Raw genomic sequence first — 24,134 nt, 5'->3', positions numbered from 1 at the left:
ATGTTAATTGAGTCAAACTGTGTGGCGCTTTTGTGATGTGGACAATAGTCAACTGGCTATTGAGCTGGAGCCATCAAATAGATTTTCACTTGCAATATGATTCTAAGGGAAATAAATATGGCTTTCAACCTTTAAAAGCCTTAAAAAACTTAATTAACAAACACATATTTAAAGCAACGAGTTTTAAATAAAACCCATATCTACAGTATCCACGAAGCACACAAAAAGATGTGTCTAATATCCTAACCCCCTATTTTAAAACTGAAGTCTCTTGAAGCATTTGTCAATAAAATATCTATTGTGAAGTAAAAATTACATTTTTTTTTTACACAAATTATTTAGCATCTTTGTAAAAAACAAAATAAGAAAATAAAACAAAACATACTAAAACTATTGTAATTCATATAAAGCCGAACAATGCAAACATAATCTTTTATGAAAAAACATAAACATATTATGCTAAAAGCTGTACTTCAGTTTGGCTCACAATTCACAGTTGTGATCACTGGAAAATATATAATTCACGAATCAAGCTAAATCGGAAATCACATATATAATTCCTGTCAAAATTTTGTCAATTTACAGAAAACAATTGTATGGTTTCACTATGTTTACAGTTTTTTAAAATATATTATTTTAAGTCTGTTGCTTTTTCATTACTTTGTTTTATGTATTGCTTATAGTTAAAACTAGGACATTTAAAAGAAAGGGTCAAAGCTGTAGAGATTTAGTCTAGTTTACGGACAAATGCAATGAATTAACTACATTACGTTTTTAAGTAGCATATAAAAGCAACGTTATAGGCCGTCTTACAAGATTTAGTTTTAGGGAACATAGTCCCTTTTGGTGTGATGTGTATTTCTGAAGACTCAGGACTGAATAATGCACCCGAATAATGAGGTATGGAGCTAAGGCTTTTGCTGTAGGCTTTGACCGTCTCTGTGACCTGATTATGTCGGAGAGTGTCAGCAGCCAAGACACTACAAAAGCAAAAGCATCCCATCAAATCCATCTCCAGCATAATCATTCTTACTGCTGCAGGCTTGTTAAAAGCACAGGATCCATCAAGCCTCATTAGCACCATTTAGCATCAAGAAGCTCAAAGAGCAATCACACACTCTTCACATTATTAGGCAGAGAGGCACCTCTACACACACACGCACACACACACACACACGCACACACACACACACACACACATATCATGTATTACAGCTCCACTGTCTTAATTTAGTCCCTTCTAATTGCACATAAGCAACTGGCGTGTAGTCTGGTGCTAGAACACTGACAGTCTAGAACACTGATGGTCACCATAAATCTAATCTAATCTTTACAAATACATTTTATATATGATGTGTGTTCCCTCTCCTGATATGCTTACTTACAATGATAAACCCGCTCATTTTTTTGACACTTGAATAGCAGATGTCAAAGTACTTAATACATAGATGCATGCAGTATGCAGACAAACACTCACACTATACATATGTACTCTTTGTATTGGTTGGAAGTGCCTTGTTGTTTCATTTAGAAAGACAGGATCAAATATTCAATTGATTTGGAGGCAATGTTTTGACACTTCCAACCAATACAAATGCAGGGTTGTTGTTAATTGTATTTTCATGTTTTCCAAAACACAATCCTCAGGGATTTGAAAAAAATTGGAATCTCTTTATTTGAATTTGTTTTTCTCCATGTCTAAAGCAACATTCCAATTTTTCAGGTTACTGTTTTTATGTGAACAGTGCACACACACTTTACCCTACAGAGAGCAGCTGTACCTATTTCTCACAGCATTATTATTATTATAGCTTGTTATAAAAAAAAAAAAGTCTCGATGAAAACTGTGATGAAACAAGGGTGAAGGTAAATAGCACAGGGGTTGCCTTAGAGGGCACATTGTCCATACAATCTTCCTTTAATATGTGTTGTGTGCACCTGCGATAAGATGATTCATTAGATAAGGCCTCACTTTGACAAGCACCATCGTTCAAGCCTCTGGGTACTGATGGAACAATTCTGCACCCACCCAGTAAATATGACAAGGTCAGCATTTTACTGATACTCACAGAGCTAAGAGCAAGTAAAGCTTTGTTTATTCCTGCAGAGTTTAACATGCTGCAAATAAACGAACAACACTCCCCGTAATGCGGCTTCTTTTGCAAATTATGCACATCAAAATGTGTGTGTCACTGCTTCACTCAATCAGGCAGCTGATGCTATGAACTGAGTATACTGTATCCTCCTGAAGAACGTTCCATCTAAAAATAGCTGTACGTGCTTCCTGTTGAAACATACGTTTAAGTAAATAATCTGTTAAGTGATCCATGAACTACTGTGCCCCAGGAAAATGTGTTATTTACTGGACTACCTAGGGGGTTCCCAACAAGAAGCAGAGACAAGTCATTCAAAATGGTGTCCCTTTTTTTTCTTGTAACATACTCATTCGTATGGCCTGTGCAGGAAGGAGAATGACAAGCCCATTGTGCTGTAATTAAGTGCACATTAATGCAAGTGTAAGCAGTTTCAATGTTAAAGAGCAAACCTCAAAGAACAATGTTTTGACATTAAGGGAATTATTATTGAGTGCTCGGCCCCAATCCTTGTGTTTCCTCTCTCTTTCTTAGTGTGTGGTGACCTTGCCTGCTTCTCGCTCCTGCTCTCCCCCGCCCTCTCGTAGCGTGCGCGGTATGTCACTGCGTGTGTGAGTGATTAAGCGCCCAGTATGGAAATGTCTGTGTGTCCAGAGTGCCCTATGGGCGCCAGGGGCCGAAATATAAAAGGGAGGCGTGGGTTTTGCTTCAGGCTCTCTGTCCAGTGGTGTCCTGTCTGAGCTATCCGTTTCTTGCTAAAAGCTAACAAATGGCGGTTTTAACTGCCTTTGGACTGCATGCTGCCTCCTGTGTCCATTTATTCCGTGGAATCCACCGCTCGCAGCCACAATATGCTTCAGTAGTTAAGACTGTAGGTTAAATCAGGATACTGGGGTAAAGTATTTTCCATTTGAAAATTATACATGAATTTAATAAGTAACTTGAATAAAAAAAAGACCTAAGGAAGTAACCAACCTAGGCCTAAACAAAGCATAACAGCCAGTTCAATTTGTTTATGACCTTAACTAATAGCAGGTTAATGACTCTTTACCAATCAACTCTTTATTGTTAATAAATCTCTATATTGTATGCTTAAAAATACATGTCTGTTATTAGTGTCTTTAAGTTACAATAAGCTCCAGACAAGCAACATTTTCTGTATTTGAATTGAATCTGAAAGTGTCGATTTGAAACACTAGTATCTGATAAATATGATTAAATTCTTATGGTTAACTGAATATTCATGGCTGTTAAGGGATTGTATATTTGGTAAATTTTACTATGCCACACAATATGTCTCTGGTTGGCTTACTAAAATGTACAGACAAGAAATATATGAATACACTAAGTGCTATGTAATTACAACTTACATTACATATAAACTTGCTTAGTACTTGTAATTACTGACACTTAAAACATAAGAACATAAGGAGGCCAGTCAGTCGATCTAAGCTCGTCCCATTCCTAGTAGCTGATTGATTTCAAAACTTTGTCAAATTGAGTTTTAAATCATCCAGCGATTCTGCCTCAACACCATGACATGTTCCAGTTTTTTTTTTCTTTTTACGCACACTTCTAAAGACATGCACCGCCCACCTCAATCACCCATTTCACACTCACCTGTCCTTGTGCATTAGTGACCAGTTGCCCTGTGACCCCCTGAAGACTGGACAGTGCATTTCCGAAAGCCTGCGAGCCGGCTATAGACCCCAAGGCTGCTGCTGCTGCTGCCGCTGCGGCCTGGCTGGCCAGTGGATTGAGCTGAAGAACAAAAGAGTAATATGCACTTTATATGTTATTTACAACCAAGCTGTGCCTATAAACTGGATTTACCCTACATTACATTGTCAACTTTATAGCAATACTGGCTTCAAAGCTGGCTTGAAGAGAAGTGAATGGGGAATTGTGCTAACTGTTTCAGCAGCCGCTAGTGGCTCCTTTGGGCCTGTTTAGAGCCATGAATTTCGCTCAGCATGTCTGGACCCCGTAGCTTTAACAATAGAAGGAAAAACATAGCAATGCATCACAGTAACCTGTCCTGTCACCCTCACAAACCACTCTGACTATGAACTATTGCCCATTCGCTGCTTCTTTCTCAGGTTTAAAAATGACAGTCTTTCCACAAAAGTACAGACAGCATCATTTTGTAATAAACTCGTCAAACCCCCAAAATTAATATGAAGTGTCTTATTACAGATGCCTAGCCAAAGCTAAAGCAGAGAGTATTTAACCATCACACCACTGAGGAATGTTTAAGTTATCAACGTCCAATCATAAAGTAAACACCTGACTGAACATGAAGTGGACTGTTCATCTTAGTATATGGGATCTCAAACACAATGAAAGTAACTACCACCGTTGTGTATATTATTAAAACAGGTGGACCAAGGTGAAAACCATCATATGAAGACCATCATGTCTTAGATTGCACATTGGAAATTTCAGATCAGGTCTGCTCATAAAGTTGAAAAGAAAGTTCACAGAGAAGTCGGATAGATACCACTTCTGAAAATTTTTTTGAGTGACCTTTGAATCACAACACTAAAAAAAAAATCGTCAAATCATAATGATTTTTTACCTATACTAAATAAAATGTATTTTCACCTATATTAAGTAAAGCATAAATATCTATTACGACTTAAAGCAATAGATCATATTTTATTATTGCATTATTACTGGTTCAGAAAGGCAATTCAAAAAAGGCCACGGATGATCAATAATTTTTCATTGACAGCAAGTTTCTTAAATAGCCAGATAATAAAAGTGTGTGTGTGTGTGTGTGTCAAGTGTATCGCTTTAAAATCAATAATCTGATGATTCTTTGGAGAGTACAAATAAAATGAAAAGTTTTTATATTTTATATTATTTATTTTTTAATGTTTTATGTTACCATGGTAATATAATGTATTGTAACAAATGTTACTGTTATGTTGCTACACTTGACTTAGTGTGATGAATGTTATGGTTCTTAGGTTACTACACCTTTAATTCATTGTTAAGTCTTGTAATGCAAACTGAATAGTGCTATAGAATTTAAATGGACTTACTTCTGCCTTGTGTCAGACTCAATACTGAGTTATTCAGTGATTCTGTAAAGCTAACTACTTCTGTAGTAATGCTTACTGTTATTAGATTTTCATCTGAAAGAGGCTGCCTAACAACAGCTTATGTTTTCATGACTGATAATTTAATAGTCCAATTAGAGAATTCTTTGCATTGTTGAGTGTATATGGTGTAACAGAGTTGGACCACAAAGGGGCGGACCTTACTTTGTTTTTTGTGCTTTGTAGTATAGAACGGGAGCACAGGAATTACTCTGGTAATCACAGTCAACGCACTGAAAACCAATTTGAGACATATATTATTGAGTGTAAAACTGCTTTGATAATGAATTGTTAAAGGAATTTTATTTATGTGGAAAAGTCAATATGAACTGTCAGAACCACAATGCAGGGGCAAAATGTCACAGCACAAGCAGGTACAGAATGATTGTAATGCTGTCTAAAATGTATTATTATATCTAAACTTGTATTAAATGGATTTGTATACTACAAATTCAATGCCTGCCAACAGAGCACCCTAGTAAATAAAATATTGCATCTCAGGGAACCAAGGCTGTATAAATCTTTACAAACAAATAAATACGTAGAAACCCTATGGTATTTTACTTTTTTAATGAAAGGTTTGATTCTTGTATATGAAATATGTAAAATTGTGTTTTGTAGCCCAAAAGGGAATAAAGAATTATGTCTGTCGTAAAACAAGATTGTTTAATAAGAAATGTAAAATATCTTGGAAAATATTTGAAGCTACAGTTAAATTGTAATGTTGTAAAACAAAATCCATATTCTGCAATAAATGTTTGCAAAATCTTATTGTAACTCTAGCATTAGTAACAAGAGCTTAATTAGGGAAAATAGGTTTTACAAGATATCAAGTGTGTCTAAGTAATTGGTTCAAATTGACTGAAAGCACGTTGCATTTCTGGTACTACGGTGAGTCGTGATATGTATTCCTGTTTTTGTAAATGCACAGGTTTGCACCATATAAAACATGTCTGTTTACTAAAATCAATGACATACACATCAGTGACAGACTGGTTGTATGTAAATGTATGACTCTTCTTCAAGGTATGCAAGGTAAGATTATAATGTTGCATTGCTTAACATATGTGCAAGAGAGTTAATTAGGAAACTTCAGCTTTTGCAACTTAACCCAACAAGTATTAGGATTTCTGTGAACAAAAACAACGTGAGTGTAATGTAAATGTCAGTTCAAAGTACTATTTTGAAAGATTCATGTTAGAACGATGGAGGTTCATGACAACCTTTCAGGAAGGAGAAAAAAACAGCCAGTTTCTAGTTAGTATACAATCTAACCCTTAAAACGTGATCTAAATATAATGATAAAAAAAACATTTACCATGGTTACACGACATACAGTACTTGCCTAAATGTGTTCTGTTATGCCTTCCCACATGTGGTTAATATGCACTGTACTTCTGCAGTTTACAAAGCTAAAATTGTGCATTTACTACCATGCCTAAGAGTAAGTAGCGGGGTTCTGAAAAATATAGCGTTATACATCTCCACATGTTGCTACAACTGTTTAAATAATGTAGGTGCAATTTTTCTTTTCATTGTTAACATCTTGACAACTTTTTACACTCATAACTTTCATAACTCTGTTTCAAAGCTCTTTTCAAACTGGCTGCTCTAGTGCACTGATAGTGTAAGGGTTATTGCCCACATTGTTAAACAGGTAACAAAGCAATAACGATCCATGATGTGGTATGTAACAAAAAAGCCACAGCACTTGTTGTTATGTTGTTTTTTTTTGTAATTGCTCTTCTAGCAGTGATTTAGAGCAGTGGTTTTCAACCCCGGTCCTGGGGACCCCCTGTGTCTGCCGGTTTTCATTCCAGCTGAGCTCTCAATTACCTAACTAGACCTTTAATTGAAATGATAATTTGCTCAATTAGACATTCATTGTTTTCAGCTCTTAAACAGTTGCAGAGTTCAAGTTACTTATAAAATGTTATAGCTAACTTGAAATCAGCAACTGTTTAAAACGGTCTAATTAAAGCAAATATCAGTTCAATTAAAGGTCTAGTTAAGTATTTGAGAGCTCAGTTGGAATGAAAACCAGCTGGCACAGTGGGTCCGGTCCCCAAGACTAGGGTTGAAAACCACTGAGCTAGAGCAGGAGTCTCCAATCCTGGTCCTGGAGGGCTGGTGTCCTTCCTGGTTTTTGTTCCAACTGTACCCTAAATTACTTAATTGGCTTAACATAAGAAAGTTTACAAAGGAGAGGAGGCCATTCGGCCCATCTTGCTCGTTTGGTTGTTAGTAGCTTATTGATACCAGAATCTCATCAAGCAGCTTCTTGAAGGATCCCAGGGTGTCAGAATCTAAGGCCCTGTCCACACTATGCCTTTAAACCGTATTAGTTGCATTTAATCTGGCTTAAAAGTGCTAAATATGGTTAGCGTCCACACTACGCAGCATTTAATACTGTACTCGAGAACCGGACTCGAGACCACCTCAGGAGGTAGTCTCGAGTCCGGTTCTAATTAGATCGCATCAGGTAGTGCGGTTTATCAGAAGTGTGGACGCTGTACCAAACTACATTTTTTTGTGTATCCTCCAATATCCCAAAATGCTTAGTGGTATGTTTGGCGAAATACTCAGAGCAGGCGCCTGAAGGACTTTCTATCAGTGTACACTCTGCACAAGGTATTCATTTTTATGCTTCAAAAAATCTGTCAGGACATCTCTGTTAAACTAGTGGGGAAAATAACAAAAACACAATGTTAAATTAGGCGACTGCAAAAATGAAATGCGAGTTAAAAGTACGATCAGGAATGAACAAATCACGTAATCTGTCAGCTTGTCAGTTTGAAATAAAATTAAGAGGACCAGAATTAGGCTCAGGCAAGATATGAAGGTAAAAACAAATATTGTTTTGTAATTAACAGCTTTTTCTGATTTTAATTATAAAACAGAATCAGCTCAATTTGTTTAAAGGGACTTCACCTGATTAAAAATAAAACCTGAAAACTTCAAGCCCTACTTGTGTGTGTGTGTTCGGATTTACTTTTTCCACAATACTTGTTATATTTCTTTTTAGCAATATGGACCTCTGTTAATATGGGGCATAACACATTATTTTAAAATAAAATACAGTGCATGGTGGGATACTATCGTATTAATTTCCATGGTTCGTTGCGCTGCTGGGAATTGTAACTGAACTATTCTAATGGTGTGTGGACGCATTAAGCCTGACTAAACATGAAACGGTACTTCAGTGTGGACGCTTTAAGCTGTATTAATTAGAGCGGTTTCAAGTACGGTTCTCGAGATCGGTAATGTAGTGTGGACAGGGCCTAAGTCATTAATGTAGATTAGGAATAGCAGAGGACCTAGTACTGATCCCTGTGGTACTCCACTGGTTACCTCACTCCATTTTGAGGTTTCTTCTATAATCAGTACTTTCTGTTTTCTACATGTTAACCACTCCTTACTGCGTTCAGTTTGAGAATTAATCTTTTAATGCAAGACTTTGTCAAAAGCTTTCTGGAAATCTAAATAAACCATGTCATATGCTTTGCAATTATCCATTGTCAATGTTGCATCCTCAGAAAAATCAAGCAGGTTAGGTAGGCACGATCTCCCTTTCCTAAAACCATGCTGCTTATTAGAAGCTTAATTGGTCCAGTGTACAGAGCGGCCATTTTAAAAAGAGCTTTCAAACAGAGTTGAAAGTTATGAGTGTAAAACGTTGTCAGGATGTTAACAATGAAAAGAATAATTACAGGATGGTTATTTAAACAGTTGTAGCAACACATGGGGACGTGTAAAGCTATATTTTTCGGAACCCTGCTACTTAGCTTTACAGCGCTTTGCAATGGATTTTTCTGCAGTAAACTTTTATAGGACTCATTAAACTCTACATTTTGCACATCTTTCAGAATGTTATCCTGTATACTCTCCGTCATGACTAATTACATTTTTTAAATCTTTCTCAACCTCTGAAGAGGGGCATATGATTTCCCTGGATCTGAGATGTTGCATCTTGGCGGACCTATCTTTTATAAATATCTTCCAATAAATAAATATACTTAGCGATAGTTAGCGATCAGAAACCACTGAAGTGCTACCAGTGTATAGCAAATCCATGAGCTTTTCACAATATGCTCAGCGATTGCATTAAAATGATAAACCTGCATTGAAGTATTACTTGATAGATCCTTATGCCAGTCGAGTTTGATCATTCGATGTGCGATAAGCAGGTCTGTTTCTTGCAGTTATATTTAGCATGCAAATACACTATCCAATGTATTCCTTTAGAAGAATTCTAATGGTGTCTGTCCTAGCCTGTGGGGCTTCTGGATATCGATATCTGTATCACTATGACGTTAACAGTGGGAGCCATAGGATGTTGGCAAAGCCTGGATTATGTAATGTTGCTTGTTGTCTTTTATTAAAGCTGGACCTCCAGCATGCCAGGAGTGTGATGTACATCATGAACGCCTTCAGTCCTTAACAGGGCTGCAGTAGAGAGGGAAGGCCTTGGGTTTGAGCCATGGCGACACACACACACAGTGATCTACCTCCCAATTCAGAAGCTGCCAGTCAGATATAATACTGCCCACTGTATCCTGCCTTGTGTAAAATAAGCAACTCTACAGAACACAGCACTTTCCCTATTAGTCCGCACTGAACTGGAAAAGACTACTGAATAATCTTCCTATCATGAAGCAAGCTAAGCTATCCCACTTTAAACGTCTGACTTTTGAAGACCAACTGGCTGTAAAGGTCTCCACAGGTGCCTGTGTAAAGGCTCTGGAGGAAGACCGCGTGTGAGTACAGCAAAAAAAATGAAATAAAAAAACAGCATAAATAGCGTGAGGATCCATTGGAAGGGAATGGAAGGTGCAAAGCGCTCACAACATCCTTTACACAGTATGAAAGTCTTTATGATTGTGTGGGTAATTCCATCCATTCAGGGGTAATGCTGTCCAATAAGCCTATAAAAAGTGCTCCGTCAATGCAATGCCTTTTTCAGTAATGTTGATTGCAGGGTCCGCACCATGGAGCTGTAAACACACATATGGGGAGGATAGCCATGTTTGACTTCCAAACGGCCGATTTTCTACAGCAATGATTTCCCACACTGCTACCAAGGCAAGCAGAAAATAACAGACCTGCATGATCACCGCTTACCCCATGATTTAAACTGATTGTATGTGTTTCTGGAGAATAAGTAATGATTTCTCTGTTTGTGGACTGGAAATACAATTTGATGTTTACAGCTTCTTTTTCTTCTCATGAATGTCTGGGAATATAGTTGTCTTCAAATGTAACCATCACATTCCTCTTTCATATAAAAGCTATCTGTTTTGAACACTGCTCATCATACTGTCTATTTTACCCTTTATCCATCAACTGTGTTGAATGCCTTTTGAGATTACAAGCAGGTTCGAACCACAGGACCTGAATTTCAGCATGAGGCCAGAAAGCTTCAGCCATGTACAGTACTCATATTGCAGTACTTTAACAGCAATGTCAGCTGCTTACTGAGAATTTGTAAGTAGGTGCTTTAAAAGCAAGACCAAATGTTAAATTGAATAAAAATATGGGTAAACAAATAATATGAATGATCATAGGAATGAAGCTCATGGTTTCTCAGAGTTAACTGGTAGAAGTTGTGGCCCATACTCAAATGTTTCTGAAAGTAAACATATACATTGAAATTACAAAAATATCTCCAGAGAGCTTATGAATGTCCTCGTCCAATGTTATTAATGTAGTGATATTAACACAACAACCCAGATTAAAAAGTGCCCTTAGTTGACATGGAGAATTCATATGGTGTGCAACCTGTACATTTCTCTATAACTAACTGCACATACCAATATCTATCAATATATTGTAATGTGTACCTATATTCCCCTCAGGTTCTGGGGACTCAAATTTGATCATGGGTTTTCTCTGCATAAAAATGAGAACTGAAGGGGGAATTCAGTTCACACCGGAGTAGGCAATTTCATACTGTGCTATTCATCCCTCCTCCACTACAGCAGTAACAATAATTGATAATTTCTGCATAACAGTTTCTGGTTTCTTCATTCAGCCTGGAACCAATTTAACCCTGATCAGGTTGAACAGGTAGAAGACAAGTGCATTAAAGAATTGCATCAATCCACTGTCACATCCCCCTTGCCCACCTCACACTCTTCAGTTAATATTGAATAAACATGGGTCAGTAAAGACAAATTGCAATATGAAAAAAAAAGAAAATAGGTGTAACCATTGTGTCAGAATGTTTCACCTCTGTTTACAGAGTGGGAATCATCAATCTTTAAAATTCCATCTCTTGCAAAAAGAAAAGCACAAAAAAAGCAAGAATGTGGAAAAAAAGATTTAAACACTATTTGCTTCATTGTCCAACACACTTACCATCTGACCATTAAGGTCAGCAAGTGCAATAGCCTATGTAATCTCCTGAATGGAAAAGAAAAAGTAGACTCTGTTTTGTCATGGTGACCCGGCAGATACTAAAAGGGGAGCATGTTTTCTTCCATTGTCTATCTGTTGCTAAAATACTCCGTTGCTGGAGTTAAAAACAACCTTCTTGACAATGTAGTGAACTGTCATCCCAATTTGAAAAAACCTCACCTAGAAGGTTAATGCCAAGAATAGATACAGAAACTCTTGCTTCTGATGGGGTACTTTATTGTACTACAGTACTGCATTTCTTTAACAGCTGACTAACTTGTCTGTCCTACCACCTACAATCAATCTAGAGAATATTTACAGTGGGTCTCTAAACATTGGTCTCTTAAACTTTGAAACAGATTTTTTTTACAGATGCAACCCTATTTTGATATCTCTTGCTCACAGGTATTATTTGTTTTAGTACTTTTTTTTTCCATTTTCTTGACATGCATCTTTAGGTTATTTCTACAAAGTATACTGCTCTTAGATATTATTTCCTATGGATTATGAAAAAAATTGTAAGGGGAAGTGTCACAAAGACGGCTGCAGTGGGTGACGTCAGACCAGAAACAGGAAGTAACAGACAGAGACAGTGAGGTTGGTGAAGCTGAGCACTTGGTTGTGCTCAGCATTTAATAAACAAAATAAGAGAATACAAAAACAGGACACGGCACTTGCGGCCAAAATAAACAGGTAAACAAAAACGAACAGACACTTAAACGGTGAACGGACAGACAAACGGTGAGTGAAGCAATACAAACGTTACTTACTGACTTACTGACTTACTGACTTACTGACTGACTTACTGACTGACTTACTTACTGACTGACTTACTGACTTACTTACTTACTGACTTACTTTCTCCTCTCTCTCTCTCCCGTTCTCCACTCACGAACACCCAACCCCGAGTGAATGAAATGTGCATCTATATATACTGTTGTGCTGGGATTCAATTACTAATTAATTATTCACTTGAATCCCAGCATGTGAATTCATTACGTGCAACCCCGTGCTCACATATTATTACATACTTTAAATGCACGTGAAGTGATCCCGTGCCTAAATATAATTATACAATTTAAATACTCGTGCTGCACACACCCATTTATATCCCGTGTATCAATGACTATACACCAACATTTAACACACCACACGCAACATACAACACATAACACACAAATGCACACAGGGGTGGGGCACATTGCCACAGGAAGACATAATTTCTAAAGGATTTACTGCGTGTCTACTATATAATTCCTCGAACTGTGTAAACACTTCTGAACACACAAAAGAAAAGGATACTAATGTGGCATTAAAAGGGAAAACAGGCTGATACAGTGATGTAGTAATAGGATTTTTTTTTTACTCTTTTCCTCTTCCCTGTGAAATTAATCAAATGTGACATGAGAAAATACACTGGGCTCACCCAGCCAGAATCCCCCTGCCACCTGAAAATGTCCTCAATATTACACTGTTTAGGACTTTACAATGATCCTTACGACACCAATTTTGCACATGTACATCAAAATGCCATTAGAAATGGTCACAAACACCTCCGGCTCGCTGGGCCCTCTACACAGGCGCTCCAATCGAAAGCTGCCTCTAAACACTCCCTAGTGATTGGCAAAAGGTTTCCTTCGATTACTCATTCAAAAGCTTTCGGCTGTCGAGAGGTGTCTTGGGGAGGGAAAGTGGAGAATCAAAAAAAAAATCTACATTGAGCGCCTCTCAAAATACTGTAAAGAGGCATAAAAAAAGGAAAAGCCAATGGCATTTCATGAGCAGCTATTTTTCTCTTAATTAATAAAAAGCTGATATTCACCTAATGCAGCCAAGCACCAGCCACTCAACTACATCTAGTTAAAAACTTCAATCTGTTTTTGCAGTGGGTCTTGGTTCTGTCTCAGTGTATTGAGGTTCAGGCAAAAGCCCGTCTAGGCTGACAGAGGAGCTATCTTCCCTGATGGGGAGGACTGGAACAGGCTGCATTTTGATGAGACGGAGTGGAACTTAACTGAAACAAGACTGTTTTCTGCACCATTAAAGCCAGTAGATGCTGAGGATCCTAAATTATGAACTAACAAGCAGTGACTGTGCTGGGTCCCTTCTCAGACAGGAGGTGTAAACACTAAAACAACTATGGTGAGGAGTGCTACAAGATAAATCCCTTTTTTTCACATCACTGGTCAGGTGACTAGAATGCATGTATTTTAATTGCCATTTTCTTGAAAGACGAACCACTTTTTTTTAACCCTGGGATACTGTGCAAGATTAACAGCAGCACTCAATTTAATTTCAACTGATAATACATATTCAATAGGATGTTTACTGATTACAAATAATGAACACAAGTTAGACAGCACAGACTGGGGACACTTTCTCTTGGTGGGTGCTGCTGATGAACTTACAGCATTGCATGATAGAGTACAAGTGTACCCTGGGTATGCTTCTATACTATGAGAGGAAGTCAGGTGACGTGGCTTGTGCTACCATATATACTGTACAAAATGTAATTTATTCAGATAAAACTTACTAGATCAGTAAAAGGGTTTCAATCAAGCAATATTAACTTACAAAGTGAGTCACACTATTCCTTGTCAATGGAAGTCAGAACTCCCACTCCACAAAGGACAGCTCACTGTATGAAAGTGTGTTTGTGAAATGAACAGCTGCTTGTGTTGTGTGGATAAACAAAGGGCAGATGCTACTATCAATCCATCATCTTTCAAGATCATGCAATTTATTATAAAAATGTATTTGAAAAAAGCAAAAACCTAACAACAAAATAATCATCAAAAAGAAATATGCATGAAGAAATCCTCTGCGACAGTTTTATTATTTTTCAAAGATGAAAACTAACCTGATATTCTCCCCAGCGATATTTATTATCTATTTATGTTGTTCTGTTCTGTGGAAAAAACTTTTACAATTGTTTGACATATACATTTAGCATTTGACTGACTTTAATATCCATTTGATCAATGGGAAATGATCTTTCAATGGCCTAAACTCAATATCTAAAGGGTCATCGATGGCAAAGCTTTATAAACACAATAAGGCTGAAATCATTACCCCGTTCCTACAGTCAAAAAACAGGTTATAATAAAGACAAATCTAAAGTTAAAATCTAAATGCATTATCATGCTTCTTTCCATCATGTCTGTTGGCCCCACTGACAGTTGAGTAGCTTTCTTTGCAGTTACTCGGAGTTCAATACAGCCATATTTCTAACTGATGTATAGTAAAATCTCCCTGGAGTGCAACATTACATTTAACATGCAGTTTCCTCAGGACACCTTATTATAAACAGAGTAATGGGAGTGCCTAAGTTAATTAACAAGCCTTTCACTATACCTCATGGGAACTGGGGTTTGAATCTGAGAACTGGTAGCCTTCTGTCAACTTCTTTCACTTAATATCTTTTAATTATTCATGTTTATAAAATGTACTCAGCTAAAATGTTACAATACCTCTTCCCGCTCAATAAATGCCTACTTTTTATCTGCCAAATATAAAAAAAAACAGCATTGAAGGAAGATAGTGAACTACATGCTGTAGCAGAACTGTCATCTGTGTCTGTTTGGGTGTTTTTGTTATCAAACACCTTGGGGTATACAGAAATAACAAACACTCAAACAGACACAGTTACAATGGCAAGCAAAAATCTACAAACGAAAAGAAAAACATACCACTCTATTCCACTGCCACAAACGGATTTACAGGCTGAATTGGAACCACAAACGTTATTATAATGGAACCTTACGCCGTATAAGAAATTATACATCATGTGCGCTTTCATTGTTAAATATCGAAGTTGTGTCATTAAGAGTTTAAATTCAAATTTCCCTGAGCAACACAGTGTGACTGTACACAGGGAACCTCCGAAATAATGCCAGACAATATTTCAACATCAGATGGTTCAGAAACTGATAGTGAGATGGAATTTGTGCCCGAATTCGACTTTCCCACTCAACGGTGTGTAGGTGATTGTGCATGTGTTGTGTCCTCAAAGACCTCATTCTGAAAGGAAATACATTGTTTCCAAATCTCATTTGCTAGTTTATTTGATAAGTGTCCATTCTGCAAACATTCTGAATCAGCTGGAGCTATATCTAACACTTTGGGGACGTATATTGAAATAACACAGTGCTGCTATAATACATCAAAATACAATGTACAATGTGAAAGATGTCTACTACACAAAACGAAAGCAGGTACAAGTTCCTTCCTTATGGAAAATTAGACGGACCATGTTTGTCACACAGACTAGTGTGTTTCCACACGGAGGTAATATAGCTAATACAACGCTTCATTGGGCATGCGCCAGTACATCTGACAGTACACGCGGAAGTCAAGTTTTTTGGCTCAGAAGAGATGCTCCAGAAGAATGATTTTGGACATTGGCAGTGCGGCATTATGCAAATGTTTGGACGCATACAGATTATTATACAATGACCAAATACATTCGGAACATGTATATGTATGTATGTTTGTATGTTTGTATGTATATATATATATATATATTTCATACATACCTCACATAGTAAAGATGTTGCCATTATTACGACTATTGGTGTTAGTAGTACAGGATATGTTGGAGTTTAGATTTTTATGTTTTTGTACTTTATATTCTCAAAACATGCTGTATGTGCTAGAGCACACCATAAAAAATGTGGCATCTCAGTTGTGCTTTCTTTCTGTGGCTTCCTATTGATAAGATTAGGACATATTTACATGTTATTAAAATTAATATTTCAAGTGGGGCTACTCAATTCTACTGCATAGAAGGATGTGACATACAGTAATCTCTGGTTGAAATACTTGTTGGAGAGTCCGCTGAACTGTAGTGCTTTTTTTTTTTTTTTTTTTTTTTTTTTTGTAAATAATTTAGTCGTTGCCAATTAGTTTTTATTATTTTCTCCACAATATGAAATGCCCAATTATTTTTAGGCTCAGCTCACCGCTACCACCCCTGCGCTGACTCGGGAGGGGCGAAGATGAACACACGCTGTCCCCCGAAGCGTGTGCCGTCAGCCGCCCGTTTCTTTACACTCTGCAGACTCACCATGCAGCCGCCTCAGAGCTACAGCGTCAGAGGACAACGCAGCTCTGGGCAGCTTACAGGCAAGCCCGCAGGTGCCCGGCCAGACTACAGGGGTCGCTGGTGCGCGGTGAGCCGAGGACACCCTGGCCGACCTAACCCTCCCTCCCCCCGGACGACACTCGGCCAATTGAGCGCCGCACCCTGGGAGCTACCGTCCACGGTCGGCTGTGGAATAGCCTGGACTCGAACTCGCGACGTTCAGGCTATAGAGCGCATCCTGCACTCTAGCGAGTGCTTTTACTGGATGCGCCACTCGGGAGCCCGAACTGTAGTGCTTTTAATATGGGCTTGAGATGTTAACTCCAATCCTTTTTATGTCAAGCATTAAAAGTGGGCACACGATGAGGGTTGTGTTCAGAATAAAACATAATAGCTTTATGCTACAGATATGATTCCAGTGCTATTTCATTTTAAGATTTTTTTTTGGCACTTTACATTTTATAATTACTCATTTGAAATATAGTAATGTTGATGGGCAACACACTTATTTTCTGGTTCTGTCAACAGAATGCTGTACATGCATAGGAATAGTTATTCCTTCTGGATGGAGCAGTGGATTAATGTACCTTTCCTCCCTATGAAATACAGTACTGCTGATGTACCAGATACAATCCACAACGCCAGCCAGCCTCTCATAATAAAATCTCAAGTTTCACTGATAGCTCTGCCACAAAGACTGCTTTTGAAACTGTGAAAACCTGTGTTTTATAATGTGGTAGTTGAAAAGGTCCCTAAAATGTATGAATACTGTAAGAGGTATATCGTACTGTGCATCACAGGTATGTCAAATCACTTCATCACGCTGCTCCCCATCATCAGCCACACTCTTTTGCCCAGCAATTGCCACCAATGAACCACATTACTTGTTTCTACAGCTCATTAGTTATGACTTATACAAGCACTGTCACTATTCAAAAAGCTTTAACTCGTTATTTGCACAAGGTTGTTTAAATAGTATTTAAATATTGAAACTGTTCTAGATTGCTGTTAAATAAACTACTGTTCAGTCTAAAACAGTTTATAATTAATATCACGTTTTAATTTAATCCGTCAACAAAGATTTAAATTAATCATAATCAAAAACCTTCTTTAGAGGTCATGATTTAAATCTTTGTGAACAAAATACCTGATGTTTTAGTTGAAATGCAGACTTGAAATGTATCAGGTGCAAAAGGGTCTGCACTGCTCTGCTGTAGATTCAGAATGAAATGGTTGATAATGGTCTGACATCTTCTTTTATCTTCTTGCTGTTATACCGGTACTCCCTTTTACTCATGTACAACCCCTGGGGGGTTCACTTAACCTCTCCTGGTGTAACACTTATAAATCATAATTGGATCGTTGTTTCTCATTTAGTCTGAAGCAGAATTTACATACTGTAGCTCTCAGGGCTGATCATAAACTAAGCACATTATCAGCCTGCTCCCTGAACCTTAAGGGCAACCAAAGCTCACCCAGATTGAATTTGTAAAAACCACTTATTAAGGCAAACCCAATAAGAGGCAATTTTTGTACCACTATATTTAATCAGTTAGCAGACGTGTACATCTAGTTATTAAAACGTATTTTTATACCACTCTGATTCGATACGGTTTCCTGGTTGCATAGTCGCTATGCTTTTGTTTTTTGGGACAGGCTTTTTGGCACAGTTTTATTGGTCCTGACCCATATCTGGACAATGGTGTCACAGAAGTGAAGAGACTGGGAGAAGAATGAGCTGGTTAATTTAACAGAGGATGATTTTCCAGATGACGACTATTCCAGGTGAAATGCAGGTGGCAACTTTTGTTTGAACCCTTATCTAAATTAAAAAATTCACTGTTTCAATAAGCATAAAGGCTGCATTCTGAATAATTTGTTTTTTTCATATACCGACAACCTGAATAGGGAATGCAGGACGTACTGTAGTGAGGGCATTAGTTTTTTATGTGGGTGCTTTAAACTATATTTTAAACTGGTATGTAAGTATACACATTTTTATATTATTTACCATTACTCAACAATCACCAATACATTTCTACAGCTCACCTCAAAAGACCCCTAAATAATGTTGTGTATTTTATAATAATTTTGTGTATTATATATATATATATATATATATATATATATATATAATATATACACACACACACACACACACACACACACACACAGTGGTTTGCAGTATTCATCCCTCTGCAAAGTTTTCATATTTTGTTGGCACCTGAGCGTACTCCACAACGCTTTTAAATTAGACTTTACATGTAGATTCTACATAAACTACTCCACATTGATAAAGATAAAACATGCATATAGAATATAAATAAGTAAGATTTACAGAGAAAAACAGATTAATCTCAGTTGCATAAGTATTCAACCCCTTTGCTACTGCAGCCCTAAATCAGCTCAGGTGCAAATGATTTGTTTGAAAGATCACAAAATTAGTGAAATGATTACAGCCTGTGTGTACTCAAAGTAGTTTAACTTGTAGATAATTTCCCTCAGGTAGATAAAGATTTTCAAGCTGCAACTCACAAAGTGATCCAAAAAAGCAACCATGAAGACCAAGGAGCTTTCGAAACAAGTCAGGGATAAAGTGGTAGAGAGGCACAGAGCAGGAGAAGGGTACAAGAAAATTTCAAAGGCGCTGATTATCTCTCTCAGCACAGTGAAGTCCATCATTAAGAAGTGGAAGATGCATCATACCACCCAGACACTACCCAGATCAGGTTGCCCTCCCAAACTGAGCAGCCGAGCAAGCAGGAAACTGGTTCGGGATGTCACTCTGAAGACAACAATGACAATGCAATTGTTGAACACGTCAGATTCTAATAAAGGAAAGCGACAGACCCCTGTGGCGATGGTTTTCAACAAGAACTCTCAATGAAGGCATAGTCATATTTAACATATTGCAGAACTGTGCATTAATTGGAGTACCTGCTCTGTGATGTAAGAGGTAGGGAGTTTAGCGCCAGTTCAGGTCAAATCTGGAGGCATGCCTCTGGTCAACTCAGTTGTAAACTGGTGTTTGGTACAGAATGAAAGAAGTCTTGGGCAGCTGAGTTTGAAGCTCACAGTTTTTCCCTTACTCCAAAGAGCACAAGATTAAGAACCTTTGGCAGCAATTACCCTGAGAGCCTGCAGGTTCTGTTAGTCCATTCATTTCTGTATTAGGGATGACTGTGACCCTAAGCCAAAATAATTGAGAATATACTGTAGAAAGAAACAGGAAAAACTGTCCAAGACTTGTCTGTAAACATTGGTGCTGTCAGTCCATCATACCCCTAGCTGCTAATTATGTGGAGTGAGGGACAGTTGCAACCAGGTAGTTAAGTGATTAGAAAAGTTTGTGTTGAAAGCCAAATTATTTTCAAAACACAAAAAAGTAATTAACAAGTATTACAACATTACAGCTCTCTCCATAATGCCTTAAGCCAATTTTGTGGATTCAGTAAAATCTTCAATAGACCTGTTTCAATTTGAATACATTTTGTAACTTTTTTATTTTATTTATGACAATCATTGAGGATGGATTTTTAAAGATGGGTCATGTGGCTGCTAAACAAGAAAACAAAACTTCTCTTCAACGAACAATACATTGAAGGGGGCTGAGTCGCTACAGTGAGGTTTAATACTAATGCAATAAATAGCTGGAAAGGAGATGGTGGCTGCAAAATTTAACTCTAACAGATCTCCCGTTGATGCCTGTTGCCAGGCTTTAACTGCTTTGGAAAAAGGAACAGCTGATTTCTAATGAGGAAAGGTTTTGGAACCCCATTACAGTATTCGACATGCTTCAAAACGGTTTGAGAGGATAAAGGCAGCAGGCTTTGGCCTGTGCTTTCGTTTTCACCATCCTCTGTTCCACTTTGTGAGGCTCCAGGGTCAGGCAGTGCCAGGAGAATGGAAACAGTGAGAGTTCTGATGGGCTGCCCTAAGCTGGCTGGTGTTACAGATCAGCATGTAGTAGCTCTCCTTCTTCTGCCTGGGCCGATGTAACTCACTGGAGTGGCAAATTACATCAGACCTACAGCTGTAGCCTGACATTATGATTAATTTGATCAGTAATTTCTCCTGTTTTTCATTTTAATCGGTGTGACTATTCTGCTGTGGCAGGTCTTTCAGATCTAATTAAGATAAATTTCAGTGTAACAGACTTGGCAGCATTTTCAATTCAAATCCCCTCAGCTCTTTGAATGCAAAGACCTGCAGCTCTAATCAATCAACTTTCAGAAAATCCACTGGGCTCCAGCTCAGCAATCAGCCTATTAACACACTTAAGAAAATGTCATAATCTCCTCAACTGTTTTGTCATTCTCTTGCAGAAGGATATCAAATCTGCCTGTCCCCGTCCCCCCTCCCCCCTTCTGTTTCTAAATGGAGTGTTGGCACAAACAGAGGAACTGGGAGCTGATGTGCCATGTGGAACAGAAACTTGTTTGAGCAACCCACCAGCTTATATTCTTTGTTCACACGTCCCACAAGGCAGCTGGTTTGAACTACCATGCTAAAAAACAGGGTTGTGTTCAAGCCAGTGATATCTGAATCTGCCCTCTGATCTCTAAGCACATATTTTTAAAGACAATGCAAATAACCCAAATGAGTCTCTGCAATCTTTCCTGCAACTTCTGAGTGTCACTGCTCAAATTTCATAAAAAAAAAAAAAAAAATGTGACCAGAATAACATGCTTCCTATTTCCGGTAAGTGACACAGGATATCTCCAAGGCTACCAGTAGCATCCCTCCAGCTTGCAGAAATCTTTCATTTGAAGCTTTACAATTCACAATGGCATTGATTTGTTTTTTCACATACACCTATACACAAATGCAAATCCCAAATAATCCGATTCAGTCAGTTGTACCACATACAGTATGACTGGAATTATACAAATTCAATTGAGGCGTCAAAGTATTAATCAAATAAATCTGCAGTATGTTTTTTTTTTTTTTTTTTACAGATGTGTTGTTAGTAACTAATATGCCAACTTCTGGGCATTCAACTAATTATAGCCTATTCATGCAAATTATATGAAAGAAAATTATCTTCACATATCCTGACCTATTATTCTTCCAAATTATGCAAAGTGGGATGCATTTAATGTTCTGGAAAAGTGTTATATAAACACTTGAGGCCCTGTGACTGTAACAGTACAAAATTAACAAGAAATAAAAAAGCCTTACTTGCTGGAAACAGCAGTCAAATTGTTGTATGGAGAAGCATCTTGCTAGTTTTATAATGTAAACATAATTTTATTCCTCTCTAGCACAGGAGACTGAAGTCTCCTATTAAACAAAAAGCAGGCATTGGAACGGCAGTACATTCAATACCACACTGCCCTCCAACTGGAGCACCGGTACACAAAGGATATGAACACATTTCAAGAGTCTCTCTAACCAAAGCTTGTTTACCGGCAGAGAAAGGTGGTCAATCTTTAGAGGCCACTACTCTATGATGGTGGTTTGTTAAGATGGGATGTCTATCACATATCAGACTCCAGACAGCTGTTAGATATAAAGTGACTTTCAGTCACTACTGAGAAGGGCTGGGAATGGAATCGGGAGACACCTGAGGTGAAAGGCTCAAATCCTATTGCAGATCCTACGAGCCTCTCAGACCTATGCAAATCTAAATGTTCCCATCCCTCCACTGCCACCATCTGCCCCTTGCGGATCAGCCTGCTTGTTTAAAGCGAAGTCCCAAGAGACAAACTGCCATGATGTTTGCAATTCAGAGACCCCGCAACCCTTTTAAAGACCTCATGCCTGACGCTATTCTTTATTGAGTTGGATAAAGCAATTTCTTTATGATGCTTAATGCACATCGCTCTGTCCTATGGTGATGGCTAACAGTAGTCTGTCAAGCCAGCCATGCTTTGGTGGGTCTGAATATAAACTAAATTTAGTGATGGTTGACAGCATGGTTTGATTGCGTGATATATGTACGAGATGACTGCAACAGATGTGATGTGCAACACTGAAAAATGAGGCAGGGGATACCAAAAACGATTATGAAACAATTGCAACTTTGGAAAACACTCACAAAACAGAAGCACATTTTTCTATTTTACTTTAGGCAGATCACTGTCCTGAGATGAGCCTACAACTGCACTTCCACTGCCTTGTCCAGAATATGGAATATAGGGTTATAGGATGGTGAACATCTGTCTATGGTGGAACATTGGCACCAGTAGAAGTGAATGGGCCGAGGCTGAAAGCCGAGGTCTGTTTAAGCGCTGTAAGTGTTGATATAACTCATACACAGACACTTGCAGTTCTATAATTCTATTACATTGCTTAATTATTAATACACATGTTAAAAATCCAGTTATAATTGATTTCTAATCACTACCAACCTGTATTAAGTCCATTGTCAATTCCATTGAAAAGAGGGAAAAGGTTGATGAAAGGAATACCATTTTGAATGGTCTGAAGTTGAACGGAATTCTGAGTGGTGCGTCAGGTATGATTTTTTAAAGCAGGTGACGTCAACCATGTTGATATGGAGAATACAGCATGGTAAAAACAGAAAGTGGCACAGATGATGTCATGAATAGGATTTATTTGTGATGTGTTATGGAATACAGAAGGCGAAACGTGCACTCTGGTTGGCTGGAAGAACAATTAGCTGGGTCATTTCGGGAGTGCTGGTTTCTTAAGCAAATGAGGCCATTATTATTGCAACTGGAACTTGTCCAGGAGGTGGTAAACCTTGTAAAGTATTTTTCAAATAACTAAATGACAGATTGGAAAGAGAAAGAGCAAAGAACAATATAGGTTTTTCTCTTATTCCACAGTGAGGAAACGTTAAACCCACTGCTGTGGGAAATAACCCTCCTCTCGCCCCTTCTCTTCTCTGCAAGGTTTAAGATTTAGAACCTTGATAAATCACCAGAAGGGGAGCAATAGATCTGCCACCAGTGCAGAGGCCCTTGCATGCTAGTGTGCTGGTATGTAAAGGACTTCAAGTAGTCTTTGTTTATGAAACTGTTAAGCCAGGACACAACATAGGTAGTTTTTACCCCAAAGCACTGCCATTCTGGAAAAGGGTAGAGAATAGAACAAAAGAAAATGATGCACTCATCCCAGCCATTGAGAACGACCCACTGCTGCCCAATTAGAATGTGACACTGATAGATGGGGCTGGGGAAAAAAGCCGACCTCTTGCTGGCTCTTCAAAAAGTGAAGGATCTGGAACATTTCCTCCTAAAGTAAAATAGAAACTAGAAAACCTGCTTCTGTCTCCTTCATTAAGCTTCCTGTTTTCATTCAACCGCTAATATCTCCTTAGTCACAGCAATCGAAACAGGTATCTGCCCTGGCAGTGAGCAGAGGGTCACTTCTTGCTAAATAAAAAAGAGCCTATTGCTGCATTGATACTATTGATAATAAATAACACAACTTTACACCCCTGTTTTGATCTTGCTCCTGTATAATCACCCCTCCCCCAAACCAATAGAA

General features: G+C 38.1%; 1 protein-coding gene across 2 annotated transcripts in view; it reads right to left on the bottom strand.

The window, feature by feature from the left end:
* The window catches only part of LOC117435369 (POU domain, class 6, transcription factor 2-like), a 170,160-nt gene that overhangs the window by 32,151 nt on the left and 113,875 nt on the right, over positions 1–24,134 (bottom strand). For both annotated transcript variants that reach the window (XM_059018734.1, XM_059018735.1), the window contains exon 6: positions 3,714–3,854. In XM_059018734.1, coding sequence (XP_058874717.1) covers positions 3,714–3,854 — 141 coding nt within the window. The remainder of the gene's footprint in view (positions 1–3,713; positions 3,855–24,134) is intronic.

Source organism: Acipenser ruthenus, chromosome 3 (genome assembly GCF_902713425.1).
Source record: "Acipenser ruthenus chromosome 3, fAciRut3.2 maternal haplotype, whole genome shotgun sequence".
Classification (NCBI taxonomy): domain Eukaryota; kingdom Metazoa; phylum Chordata; class Actinopteri; order Acipenseriformes; family Acipenseridae; genus Acipenser; species Acipenser ruthenus.
This window is presented reverse-complemented; position numbering and strand designations above follow the sequence as displayed.